This window comes from Lutjanus erythropterus, chromosome 6, assembly GCF_056507025.1.
Source record: "Lutjanus erythropterus isolate fLutEry1 chromosome 6, fLutEry1.hap2, whole genome shotgun sequence".
Taxonomy (NCBI): domain Eukaryota; kingdom Metazoa; phylum Chordata; class Actinopteri; order Lutjaniformes; family Lutjanidae; genus Lutjanus; species Lutjanus erythropterus.
Window position 1 is genome coordinate 33399192 of NC_139322.1, and position 14376 is coordinate 33413567.

The window sequence follows — 14376 nt, forward strand, 5'->3', positions numbered from 1 at the left end:
TTCACTTTTACTTTTTAATATTAGATAGAATTCTTTCTGCAGCTTAGACTGTAAATTTAGATCCAACTTACTTTAATTAGTTAGAGCCAAAAATACATGAGAATCAAATACAGACAGTTCAGTTATTCTGTTATGAAATTTGACACCTCAAACGGAATGAATGTAGCCTGAAGGCGTTAACTGTGGTGTATGACTGCAGTGAAACAAGCCGGATAAAACAGCCCGCAGCTCCGGGGGTGACACCTGTGAGAGTAGGTGTGTCTCCATCAGTCCATGTCCTCAAGCTGTTCAATATTGACGTACTGTAACTGAAAATATGATTTGTAGCTGCTCTACCGTAACGAAGCGTGCTCTTTTCTTTTCTTTTTTTTTTTAATTCATGAACGCATCAATTTCTGCACCAAGCACAGGTGCGAGACCTTAAACTATTCATAAATCTGGTTGAAACCGAAAATATTGTATTTCACTCGGATTTATATTGCGATAACTGAGAACTAAGCGACGTCATTTTCAAATAGTCCTTTTTTCTCAGCAGCCATTTTGACATGAAATAGCAGGAGAAACACAGGTGCCACTAATGATGCTATTTAAGGCTCTGTTCCATTCGGGTCAAACTGAGTCAGGGTGCTGCTGTTGTCCACGTTTGCTCGCTGGAGAGGCTCTGCGACACTAAATGGAACCGGACCTTAATTAGTATCATTAATAACGTGGTCGCTGAGAAAAAAAAAAGTCTGTAAGCGCAAAACCAGTCAGTGCTACAGGACGTGACAAAGCTAAATGGTGTTTAGAATTGACTGTGCGTTTCTCAAGCATGTTGACCGTTTGACAGTCGTTTAACAGACTGCCTGTCTGTTCTCACTTTGTGCCTGTATCCAGCAGAGGGCGCCTTCCTCCTACGTTTACTAGCTAGCTACAGGTGGGATGCTGTTGTAACAGGTAGGGGCGTAAAAATACTTAGCTAATGTAGAGAGTAAAAAATATTACAAGTATTTAATAGCGTTATAGCTGCTGACCCTCAATTTGAAGTCTTACTTTTAAATTTTTAAGGTGCATTTTTAATAAAAAGAAGACGTAGAAGTCGTGTCTCGAACAGTCATTTCTGTCTTAAAGGTAAGTTGCTAGAATATATTGAATTTGAGTGAGAAAAATGCTAACTAGCCACAACTTTGTTCACTTTTTCTACGTTTTAGTTTCAATGTAATGCTTAAAAATCTGTATTTTTGACAGCATTATATGGGTTAGGGTTGTGGTTAGATATAAAACTTGTAGCCTGACAGGCTGTACTCATCTCCTAATTACATTCACTGCAGTAGGGTTAATATAGTTAATATAGTGATCTTGGGACTCGGTGAAAGACTTTATTATGGGCACTACAGAATTTGTTCTGTCTTTTACTACACATTTTAATAAATTCTGGGGTTATTGCTTGATTCCTTTGGGGCCATCTTAACATCACAGTAATTAATGTGAGCTCCAGTGTTTGTCCATGACTTCTGGTACAGATGTGTCTGTGAACATGTTGTTTGTTTGTTTTCAGAGCAGAAGTGAGTTGTGGCCAGTGTGTGTGTCTGTGGCGCTGGGTCCCTCCTCCTCCTACTCTCTGCCGTGTCTCCAGCCTGAACTGATCTACTGTTGCTCTCAGCTGGTGCTGCGACCACACAGCCGGGCTCTCACTCCGCTTGTTGTTTGGTACTTTTGGTGAACTTTATTTCCAGTGTGTGGTGCGTTGAGCATCACTACTCGTGAGGGTATTTTGGAAAACACACTGCTGCAAAATGGACTGAAGCAACAAAGTCTGCCAAGTGTGGATACTTAGGAAAAGAAGAGTATTTCTGTAGAGAGCAGCCTTTCTGAGGGTTGAATTACCATCATGGAAGAGGACGACGGGCATCTGGAGAACGGTATCCACGCCGCCAAGGACTCGGACAGACAGCAGCGGCTCCGGCTTTGTGTTTTAAATGAAATACTGAACACCGAGAGGGATTATGTTCGGACATTGCTTTTCCTTCAGTCGGTAAGTTTGACATTACCTTTCATGTTGCTTATGTTCACGTTCCGCTCTCTCATACACAGGCAGAACGTCACGCCAAACTCCAGTCATAAATCTTTCAATTCAAGGCGGCCTCTCCCACTGGCCAACAAACACGCCTCGTAGTTTGTATTAGACAATTTCATGTAATGTCAAGCCACATTCTTATATTCGGCACACATACATCACGTCAAGTGACACGTTTTACAAGAAAAATAAACTTTAATATTTCCCCCAGGCTGTAGCTGACTGGCTGGGTGTGAGGATAAACCACCAGAAATTCGTATTGGGTTTGGCTTGAGGTTGTGTACAAAAGAGTGGCTTTCTCTATGAGTAGATTACATTTAAATTCCATGTTGTTGTTTTATATAATGTAACCAGCTTTTAGTTGCTGCATAATGTGGTTTACTTCATACGGACTTTAATTGACAGCTTTCATCTGAGGGGACAGTGAAAAACACTGACGCACATGTGTCTAACTTGCTGCTTCTTATCCGAATATTATCAATGAAAATTTTCAGCCAATTTGAGACAGTCTATGTTTCTTGGTAGAGTTGTTACGATTTAGGCATGGCGTTTTCCACATAGGTATGAATGCTGGGGACATCATTCACACCTCTCCATTGTGTGATAAAGCCCAGGTTTAAAACAATCAAAGGACAGTCCAGTTCACACTTGCTTCGCAAATAAATAGATATTCATGAGCTTTCAACGGCACCACCACGCCTCCTTTTTCCAGACAGAGATAAGAAACCATTTCAGCACAGCTATTTATTCACTCATTGTACATCAGCTGCCTTTGATGAATGAACGTCCTGGTAATTTTACATGCTCCTTTCAGCCACCAACAGAGCGCCAGCTATAGATGGCTCCCACCTGCAGGAGACTATTCAATTTGTCACTTCTCCTTGTCATTTTTTGTTGTCCTTGTCCTCCCCTCATCCTTGCCTTGTCTGTGGTGCTGGCACAGTGCAGGTGGTTTCTGCTTCCAGCTGAGACGAAATCAGTGTGTGGTGAGCTTTGAATTGGCTGAATTTAATGTGACAGCAATAATGTGACTTTATTATAACGTTTTATGGCTGGCTGTAGGGAAATCCCCTCTTTCATTACCCCCTCTACAATGAGGTCAAGGGTCAGGGTCAGCTGCAAAACATCACCTTTCAGCTGGTAGGGATTCAAGCTATCTTCTTACTCACTTTGCCACCCTGCTGCTTCCAGGGTTGAAAAGGCTGTTGTTATCAAATTTTCTTGCTGATAAATGACGGTTTCTTACGAACATGCTAATGATTCTTTACATTTTCCAGTTTAAAGAGCTAGTTTAAACATCTGGCAAGCATTTGTCTAACATAGTCATGGTTCCCTCTTTGTCTTGTGCTGTCACGTGTTTAGGAACTTCCTCAAAGTTCTTGAAATAATGTCTGTTCTTCTGTACAGATAGTTCAGAATAGCCTAGTGTCACAAAGATAGTAAAAGATCTTACAGATTTCAAGTCAGTGAAGACTGACTTTCTCAGAATTGTACCTATATAATGTAGCTTCATGCAGTAGATGTCTGAACTAGATTACCGAATGGATTTACATACTACCCTTGTGCTTAATAAAGCATCTTTTTGGGTGTCAGCCTCTGTGGTACTGTTTGCTTTTTCAGTTGCACAAGAGACAAGAGGCAGCTGAGGCTTATCTTCTGTTACAAGACAGACCAGGCAGCAGGGGGACCATGCTTTGACCTCCTCCCCCCAAGCCCAGTTCCGGCATAATGATAAAGACAAAGCCCCAATTATTTATCGAGAGAAGTCTGTGAGCTTTTTCTTCCTCTGAACATATGAAAGCTGTCAGTGCTAGTGCCCTCCACTATGCTCCTCCCCATCATCGCATCAATTGGCATGTCTTGATTTAAGCCATATGCTGTATAGCCAGAGGGCAGTGACGGTCAGGCTTGAAAGAGATTCTGTTATTACCTGTTTTTGTATAGATAGCCTTTATACAGCAATGAATCAAGAAAGAAAGTATAAGAGAAATATGCCAGGTGTTTTACATAAGATGGAATAGATGCATATAATTGCTCTCATTACTCATCATTTTCACACATGGGTGCATAACAAGCATTGATGTCAAAGTGTGCTGCTCTAATGCACTGTATATGTGTAGTATATGTTGTGTGTACATTCCACAGTCCACTAAAACTCCATATGGAGGACTTTATGGAATTAATGCTCAGTTGTTTAAGTTGCCAAAGAAGTACAAAACAAAAAGAGAAAAGGAACATCACTCCCCACCACCAACAGCAATCCTCAGCAAACCCCCCACCAGCTCTCCGTCTAGGGTCCAGTCGAGTTGCTCCCCTTCACTCAGTGGGAGCAGCGGCTTTGTCGCCATTCAGCTCACTCTGGTGTTGATAAGGGAAGTCTGGCTGTGGGAGCTCAGAACATATGGTTTCAGTAAAGATAGACAGTGGTTCAGGGTGGGAGGTTCGGGGATGCGTAGTATTTTAGTGAGAAGAGGCTAAAGTAGTGATGGATATTGAAAAGTGAGTGAGAGGTTATATAGGAGAGAATCAGGTGGTTCAGTTTTTTGTGACAGTTATTTTTTTTCCCAAGAGTTATTTTGTGACAATAAGTGATGTTTTTCACATTTTTGAGTGTCTGCATTTTCTCAGCTTGCCTCATGTAGTTCATTTAGATAGCTCCTACATTTCCCAGAGTGCCCTATGACAGGTCACTGAAAATGTTTGGTACATTTATGCATCTTATGCGAGACAGGAACAGGGGTAAGTTAGGAGCTAGACAGTGAGAGGTGCTTTCCCCAGTCAAGAAACTTGAACCCCACCCACTGTGTGACTAAAAACACATCATGTTTTGAGGTTGCGAAGCTTTCGGGAGTCCTGGTGCCACTGTCCTATCCTACACGCTGAACTTCATACAGACAATGAATATTTTGATTTGGTGGAACTCACACCTCAGTTACCCCCTTTTCACCAAACCCGCTGGTTCTTGAACTGTTTCTGTTCAAGATTCTTGCAACCCTGGTGAGCTCTAGTGAACAAGCCCAAATTGCCACCAATTTTGAGTGGAAAAATTGTAATCGAGGATGCTTCATCAATGGAGGGCATGGCACAGTGCACATCGATCTGTGGAGCTGTAACAGTTAGTCAATAGTTAATAAATTATTAATTGTGCTGGCCATTTTTCAAGCAAAGAGGTCAAACATTTGCTGGTTCCAGCCTCTCAAATGTAAGGATCGGCTCCTTCTCTTTATCATTATGAATTTTGGGTTTTGGTCTGTTGGTTGAACAATTTGTAGACATCACTTTGGGCCCGGAAATATTGTGATAAACATTATTTTAGACTAAACAATTAATTGAAATTTTTGGCCAGATTAATTGATAATGAAAATAATTAGCAGTTGTAGCCCTAGCAACCTGTAGAATATAACATGCCCACTTCAGTTTGCACCTCAGGTCAAGGAAAATCTGTCACTTTTTGGAAGTAACAACTTTTCAGGTTCTGAGAGAAATTTATTTTTGGTGGAAATACTCCAAATGGTTAAAAGTGTGCAAATGGGAACAGAACTGCTTCCATGTTGGGTGGAAAGGGTCTGTTTGGACATGACATAATTTTAAGTCCCAAATGCATTACCAGAGCCAAGTGTTCAGTATTGATTTATTTATGCAGCTTATTCCTTATCTGTAGGGACCTGACGGCTTTTTCCCCTCAGTCACATTGGGGTTTTTCCCCCATGTCCATCATGGTAGAAATTGAACTTTAGCTGATTGAATGACAGCTCGCCATCGACCGCCCTCCATCCATTGCCTTATCACTGATTTATTTTCCCAACTCCCTTTGTGCTCTTCTACAACCTCCTAGATCTTTAACCCTCTGTGCAACATAGCTTCTCAATCGCAATGATTGCAATGACACACAAAAGAGATGGTTATCCGGCTTTGGCATCTCAGCCATTCTGCTTGTCACTCATCCCCTGGCAATTACCAGCGCCAACGAGCTCATCCAACGTGCTGGAGGGAAGCATGTAGGGATGGTGGGAGGAGAAGAGGTGAGAAGGGGGTTGGGGGGTGTGAAAAGAGGGATTAGAGGATTCATTTTGCTCAGTGTTATCATTGCAAATCTCTGAATCTATCGCCTCTTCAAGGTAGAGTGGAAGCAGTCTCATTGAATCAAGCTTACTCCTTTTTATGGTGATAACTGCTTTCTTCAGGCTTTTGTTGCAGCAAATTCCCTTGTTTGAATTGATCATTTCGCAGTGCCATAGATTACTGGGGATTTTCTTCAGGGCAGTTCTTTGTTGATTTAATCCAGGCAACTGGATTTTCCCCATCATGATCCACCAAAATGTAGGCTATCTATGACAGAAATACTGTTAGTGGCGTCATACCCGGTAGAGGTGAGGGATTTTCCTTTAAAACCATAAAAATGGGGGTTTGCCAGTTTGAGAGCTGCTTTTTCATTCTTTGACCACACTGACCCATGTCTTCATGAATCCTGTCCAGTAAAGGCAACAGTGGAATTGTTTGGCCAATAAGTTAGTCAGCTCTTGACTTTCCTTCTTGATTCTGAGAAGTGAGAGGCAGAGAGTTGGGTGACCAGGAAGGTCTCGTCAGGGCTGCTGGATAATAGGAAACATCTGGAAATCCTGCCCCCTGCGACCCTTGCTTTGGGCCACACACAAGTGAGTTTTCACATGTCTAATACTGATGTGTGTTTGCGTGAATAAATGATATTGTGGTTTGTTGTGTGATTGCTTGTACACTATAGCGACAGTGTTCACACATCTTTCTTTTTTTTGCTGTTGTTGGCTTTTCTATATGTCCACCTGTAGTTACTGTTGACAAGGCTTGCTGAGCAAACAGGATGATGTATGTACATGCATACAAACACATTATCCTCCCGTTGCCCAGGAAAACAGACATGCAGGAAGCCAGCCTTGAGCTTCCTCTCCAAACTTGAGTCTGTGTCTGCTTCTTTCCTTTCTTTTTTTGTATTCTTCCTCCTCTCCATGTCTCCAGCCCTCCCCACTTGGTGGGAAAGACCAGTATGAAGTTTCTCTGGGCTAGGCGGGTATAAATAGATTAAGATTCTAACTCTCATCTTGGCCACAATGCTAGTGGTTTCAGCTCACTGCAACCTCAGCCTTGCTGAAGTCATACAACACTAGGCACACATCACATATATACCAACAGTGATGGAGAAAAAATAGGCCGTGGAGTCCTAACAGTAGGCTGAACAGTTACTATCACAGACTACTGGGGTTTTGTGAGGGTTTTATTATTACTGGGCTTTATAGTCTCATCATGTAGCTTGTAACCCTCAGATTAATCAAACCTTCAAATGCTGGAGGTGGTGTTCAGTTGTGGCATATATGCTGGTGTTCGAGGAAAGCGGAACTTTAAAATGTGTGGCTAACTAGTGTTCAAAACAACTTGTCTGACTTTTTCTAAAGCAGTGCTGGTTGTCAGAAATAACACCCGTAGCTCTATCATAACATAAAGCCCAGAGGTGGCAAAAATAAACACATCCGTTTTGCAAGTCGAAGTAAAGATACTGGTGTAAAAGACTCTGGTAGAAGTAGAAGTACTGACTCAAAGTCTCTGCTCAAGTAAAAAAATGAAAAAGTACAGGCTCTGAAATGTTCTCAAAGTAGTCCTCTGATGTACATTTCATCTTAATGTTTCTGTGCAAAGCTGAACATCACCTTGTCTTCCTCTGTTGCCTGTTTCCTCGTTATGTCTTATACATCATTTACGTCTTGTTACATCTGTCAAGCATGATATGCACTGAAGGGTACGCCTAGAAATCATCTTTACGTGTTACTGTCCCATCCATTTAGTTTGAATTTGGTGTTGGAAAGGTGATTTGCAATGATGCAGAATAAAAATAATCAGTCATTCCCCACAAATGCATTCAAACTAAAGTAACAGACCTGTTTTGTAAGGGTAAGGAATAGAAAGTACTGATATTGTTTACATGTACTGACTAAACATTGTCAGAAAAATAAATACTCAAATAAATTATAGATATCTCATTACTCCTCATAAGTCTTTGTTGTTTGTTACTTCTCACCTCAGGTGAGGTAAACACTTGACCTGCATTTTTTACATACACGTGACCTTACTGTTTTAACTTGCCGCTGTGCATGCTTCCATCTGACTCTGGTACCTTGCAGTACACCTACAGTTCCAGACTAGCTCATTATTACAATGCAGTGTGTTTCATAAATGGGGTAAATGCCAGTTTCCAACTTAATCTTAGTGCTTTTTTTAGTCATGTGTGTTGATAAGCCATTTCTTTGAGGCATAAGACTGCAGCAGGAATTTTAAGAATTCAAGTTAACAAGTCTAAACCACTGTAACACCCGGAGGCATGATGTCAAAAAACCACCCCTCCCTCCCTCCACAAGAGATGTTTGCGGATTCTTACAGCTGTGAATTAGCATAGGGGAAAAGCTGTATCACACAATCAGTATAGAAGGATCTCTTTTGTGAATATTGAGTATTTGATTACAGTAAGTCTGTAACTGAGTAATTGTTTCTCTTGAGTGGTTTTCTGTTAGTGTTTGTGCAGTTTAAGATGTGAATCTGTTCAGGGGTGGGTGCTGTGGAATCTGGGGTGTGTGGAGGCAAGAAAGTCATGAACCAGAAGTTATTAGCAATCTATCATGTTATTATTTTCACTGTGTCAGGTATTAGACTGTGTAAGGTCAAGAAACAAGACCAGAGAGACTTTTCAGATTCACTGTTTGGTTAACAGGGTTTTTATGACTGGAGAAAACACCAAAACAGAGGTACTACCAGTGTGTGAGTGTGTGTGTGTGTGTGTGTGTGTGAAAAGTGACTCTGTGAAGAGCTTTTCAACAGGCTGTTACACGATACAGTGGGTGACCTGGCCTGAATTGTAAAAGCGTAGCAACATGAGATCTCTAATGTCCCCTTGGAGATCATGACCTGGACAAAGTTAGCTCAGGTACTTTCTCAGGGCGGAGCTGAGGTACAGCATGTTTTTGAGAACACCCTTGAAAAAGTGAATGAATAGGATAGATGAATACCTGCAGAATGACTTGGCATCTAGACTCTCCCCTGGGAGCTTCCTATTTGGTTTACTAACTGCAGCAGCAGGCTTACAATGTTTGTTTGCTTTCTCAAATGCAACCAGATGTGTGGCGTCTTACAGGGTCAGGGGTCAGTTGCCTCATAGAAGAAAGCTGAACAACAAAACAACAATAGAACGCCTTTACACAATAATTATTAAACATAGAGGACATAGCAAAGATGTTTAATAAAGCCTGGGTTAGATTACAGGAGTGCTGAAGTGTTGGCCAGTCAGGGCGGGTTAGAGTAAATGTCTGGCCTGTATACTGTCCAGCCAGGAAGCTGTTCACACAACACAATAAGACAATGAAGTGTCTCACACGCACATCACACTAACTACCACAGTCACCACACGTCTCCTATTGTATCTCGTTCCATGGTACAGAAGCAGTTCCACAAGTTCTCAGCTGGCGTTTTTGCAATACCTGAATTGACTGATCTAAACTATCTCATTGGATATATATTCCTCCAAATAAAATTTCTGTTGCGTTATCCAACCCATTTTCTCATATAATCTCTGGACTAGGGTTAGGCAGAGGGAAGATGCCATCATCCGTCACAATGGTTGACAGTCATCATTGCCATTGCACTCTTGCTTTCATAGCTTAACCTCCTCAGTATAGTTAACTCGCTAACTTTATATAGCTCTCTCCTCACCCACCAAACAATGATGTTATCGTCCATTGTGATGTTAGACTGTGGACATAATGGCCAAATTAGTACAACCCTACTACAGACAATTTCCTGAGAATCAGGTGGGGACATTTTCTGCAATCGCGCTTCCACATATGTAGCACACAACAGGCAATTGTCCACGTCAGATGCATTCTCGCCTCCTGGAAATACTCAAAATACTTATTTGGTTTAGGCAAGGGGTGGATCCTAGCTAGAGTGTGCCAAAGGCAGGACATGATACAAACAGTATGCTAAGGGAATTGTAGTGTTTTGTTTTAACTGGTCGAGGTGGATGGCTACCTACCATGCAGGATGGTTTTAAGGTTTCAGGCTTTTCAATGAGAGGTTTTCCCCACCACTGTCACCCCAGTGCTTGCTCTTGGTGGGAGCTATTTACTTATGATGTGGTGCTATACAAATTGAATTGAATTGAATTAAATTGCGTTTATCAATATTCAGTGTATTGGATGTATCCATAGCATAAATTAAATAGTACAAAGCAATATACAGGCAATATGTTTGTATCCCTCCAGTTTTGTGCCAGTTACCTGATAGAAACGTTATCAGCACACCCACACAAGGGTGCAATCTGATTTATTATGTGGACTTGTACCTGGTTGCTGGATTAAAAAAGATTGTTTAATGTCCATTCCAACTGATTCAGGCGTTTTCACATACCGCTCCTCTGGGTGATGTGTAAACACTTCAGGATTATAGTGCATGTGTGAAAGCAGGCCACAAACAGAGAACATTTAAGTTGAAAAAAAGGAAGGCTTATACAGAAATCTTGTCATGATTGACTTTATTAAACATTATCTCTAAGACAAACAATTTCACTTTAGTGACGATCTTTTTCTGTTTGAGTTATTTAACCCCACAAGTTAAAGAGGTTGCTGACTATGTTGTTATAACTGTTCACGACAGCTGCTGACAAATTCTTGGGTCTGGTTGCTGAAGGGCTTTTATTTTGGCATTTGTTCAATGTGATGACATTTTTGCCAACTAACATGGCATGATTAAAGGCTTGAGTCATACATGCTTGAGCTGTTACTGTGATGATTATGTTCTCACACGCCGACAGGGAATCTTTTAGGGAAATGTTACTACATTTTGACGTGATGAATTAACATAGTTTTGGGGATTTTTGTCTCCAGCTGTCATTTACACGACTCTTTATGGGATAGATATGTGACAGAAAAATTACAAGTGAATGGGGCTCTTGTTTTAATAGGGATTTTACCAGAATTATCTCTTTTCATTATCTGATCACATGTGACTCAGTTTGACAATTTGAGTTCCACACTCTGTTATCTCTGTTGCACTTTTGTTTGTACTGAGATGGAATATTGTGAATCAAAATGATCCTTGAAGCATCACTTTCGTAAGTGGAAACTTAACACGAGTGTTTGTCACTTTAGCAGCTGCCAAAATGAGAAGTTGAGATAGAATGTAGGTCAGTTGCGTCAGTGTTTTCAGAGCTAAAAGACTTTTTCAGGCAAGGAAGGGCTTTAACTAGCTTCTGTCTGTCTGTTCATTAAATACTGTTCTTTATCAGGTTGGTAAATACTGTTTAGGTTAGAACCAGTGGGTGTTTTCTCTTATCTTCCCCCCTGTTTTGCCAAATGACCATTCTGCTGTAGTGTGGGACACTAATTTGGTTCGTTACCAGCACTCTCTCTGTCTTTGCCAATGATGCTGTTTATGTCTGCCCAGCTGAATGCCAGGTGTGGCAGTCTTACTTTTGTTTTGCCTAGTTAAGTCTCCTCTATGGAAGCAAACATGTTTTTGTTTTGAAACACATATATGTATAGGTATTATGTAAGGTTGATCAATCAATCAAAATTTGTATCAAAATCACAATATGGCCTTCTGCAATTTTCAAATCGCAGGCATGTTTGTTAAAGGCAAGATGTATGTCAAAATACTGTGCTAAATTAAATATTGTCATGCTGCAGTGATGTCCTGGACTACAAATTATATTCTACAGACCTAAGACAACATTTTTGATGGATACAGATGGCTGCATAAATCACACCATTGACAATCATAATAATCAAAATCATGTTTGTCAGTGAAAATGAGAATCATGATATAAAAATTATAATTTTCTTGTATACCGCAAATTGAAATATCAGTCAAAATAATAGCAATTACATTTTTCAAATCATTCAGCCACAATCTTATCAAAATATAGTATATCCCTAACTGTAGCTTAACTGATCTGCTGTGCTACATCTTCTGCATCTTTTTCTGTTGCTGATCGGAAGCTTCACAGGTCTCTGATGGCTCACTCTACACCATACTCGCCACACTCTGATCCAGTCTGTGATCCCCTACGTCTGTCAGCACCAAAAAACTTGCATCCAAACGTCCAGATGGCCTCTGCAATCTGGTCCATGATGTTATCTCCTGATCACCACATGTCACCCCTCAACAGGAAAGCCACTTAGAGAAAGGACTCGCTGACAAACCTGTGAGTGTCAGCCCTGGTAGAGATGAAATTAGGTGATTATTTAGCCAAGATGAAAGCTGAACGTTCCCTGCGAAGAGAATATGTCATCTCAGCATGTCAATTATAGATAAAGTTAGGCCATTTTAACAGATTTACAGGTTGCAGCAGATGTGCAAGTGCTGGCTGTTAAAATCAAATATAAAGACATGTTTTCCAGGCACACCAACATGCATCACACTTCATTTCCATTTGCGCTATCACATGGGTCATATGTGAGAATGAGTGCTCCTCTTTCTTTTGTTTGATGAGTGACAGAGTTGAGAGTGAGTCTGTAATTGTGTGACAGAAGCTGCCTAACAACTTTAAAAAGAGGAGATATCATAAAAGATGATTATAACACACTAATTACATGCAGCAAGTGCAAGCATCTTGCTAAATGCGATGGTGACAATGCCCCTCCTCAGTTTTGTGTGTGTCATGCCAGCTTGGGCAATACAAACATGGCATGCTTAGAAGATTGAAGGATTGAAACCTTTAGAAAGCAGAATTTTGATGGACTGAGGAGACTTGCTCAACCAGATCTAGGCTGAGAAACTTTTCACTGCAAGTGTTATTTGAAAATTTGTACTTGACGTGCATCATGCATTCATTAATGCAACAGAGCTGATGAGAGGGCAGTCTCAAGCGGGAAGTCTCGGGTGCAGTACTGACTGTCTCTGTGGGTGAGACACTGTCTCATCCCCCCGTAGTGTTCAGTTTCCGCCTATATGAGCTACTCAAAGAGCCCTGAAGTTTAAAGTCCTTCAAAGCGGAAGTGAGTGAAAGTGGGAGAAAAAAAACACTGGACAAGACTCAAAGAAGACTTTGTATTTTGGTGATTGGCTCTGCCAAAAAGGGTTTCTCTTGGAAGACAGCAAGGGACTGGTTGGATGGGTGAAGGGGAGCTCGGGGAGTTTTTGGAGGGTTGGGGAGAGATGTGAATTACGGCTTCAGAGAGAAAGAAGTCTGCTAAGGTTTGCTGGGGTCCCTCATTGTGGCGACACCACGGGCCTTTCTCTGGCTCCGCTGCACTCGGGCGACAAAGAGGGGATTTCTTCATTTATTTATTCAATTTCATGCCATGTCGACCCCAAAATGGCCCCATTCCCTCTCCAAAACTGCCCTGTCCCCCTTTGTGGCTAGCCACCCCAATCCTCTCCCTGAAAAGAGACCCCCTTAATGGACACATTGTTTTTAGCTTGTTGTTGTTTTCTCTTGGATAAGGAGGGGTAGAGAGTTTGAGGCTGGTGACCTGAGAACTTGCATAGAAAAGTCCTGAATCTGTGGATCTGTGGTTCTGTTTAAGTGTTGTTTCTGTCGGTGTGGGAACTGCAGCGAATTGAAAAGGGGCTCTCAGGGCCTGCTGGAAAAACCCTGACAAGTGTTCGAGCTTGTGCTTGATATACGGGGTCTCTTGTGAGATATCTGAATTGAGTGAGATGGCCCAGCATTGTTACTGAATGCTGATGTAGCCATGGGCAGTCAGGAAAATAGCCCAGTTTTGTCCCCATTAATGCCATCTTTGGTCTCATTATGGAGAAGCTGCAAGAATGAGAGAGAAGTCCGCTGCAAAAGAACATAATCAAGTTTGATATTTGAAAATTAGGATGGGAATCTGATTGGCCCATCAATAAACAGACTAATTCTGTTATGAGGCAGCTCTATCAAATGTTCCATCAAGGAAATGGTCATGGAAATATTTGACGTGTATACCCATTACGCCGTCTTGCAATGGAATTTCTTTTTATTACATATAAATGTTCTCTTGCTCTTATGACCAGCAGCAAGTACATAAGCCATCAGTTTTATGTAACATGCCAGGACTTCTGTGTCTCTGGTTTCCATGAGAGTATGCTTACCAAATGGAGGTTAATGAACATGAAAGAACTGATTGTCGACTTTGGCATTTATGTCAGTGTTTCATCTGAATCCAATTATATCGTTGATCTCTTTGTCTAGTCGGTGAGAGCAATAGAATACAGAGAAATGTTTCTGAATGTAGTATTCAGATATATCTGTTTATATCTATTTGTTCACATGTTGGTTTGTGGACCTAAAATAGACAGAAATACCCTGTTTTTAC

General features: G+C 41.2%; 1 protein-coding gene across 1 annotated transcript in view; it reads left to right on the plus strand.

The window, feature by feature from the left end:
• Window positions 1–1625: 1625 nt before the first annotated feature.
• prex1 (phosphatidylinositol-3,4,5-trisphosphate-dependent Rac exchange factor 1) overlaps window positions 1626–14376 on the plus strand; it is a 99717-nt gene continuing 86966 nt past the window's right edge. The window contains exon 1 of the mRNA XM_084721742.1: window positions 1626–2014. Within this exon, the coding sequence (XP_084577868.1) occupies window positions 1871–2014 (144 nt within the window). The 5' untranslated portion in view covers window positions 1626–1870. The remainder of the gene's footprint in view (window positions 2015–14376) is intronic.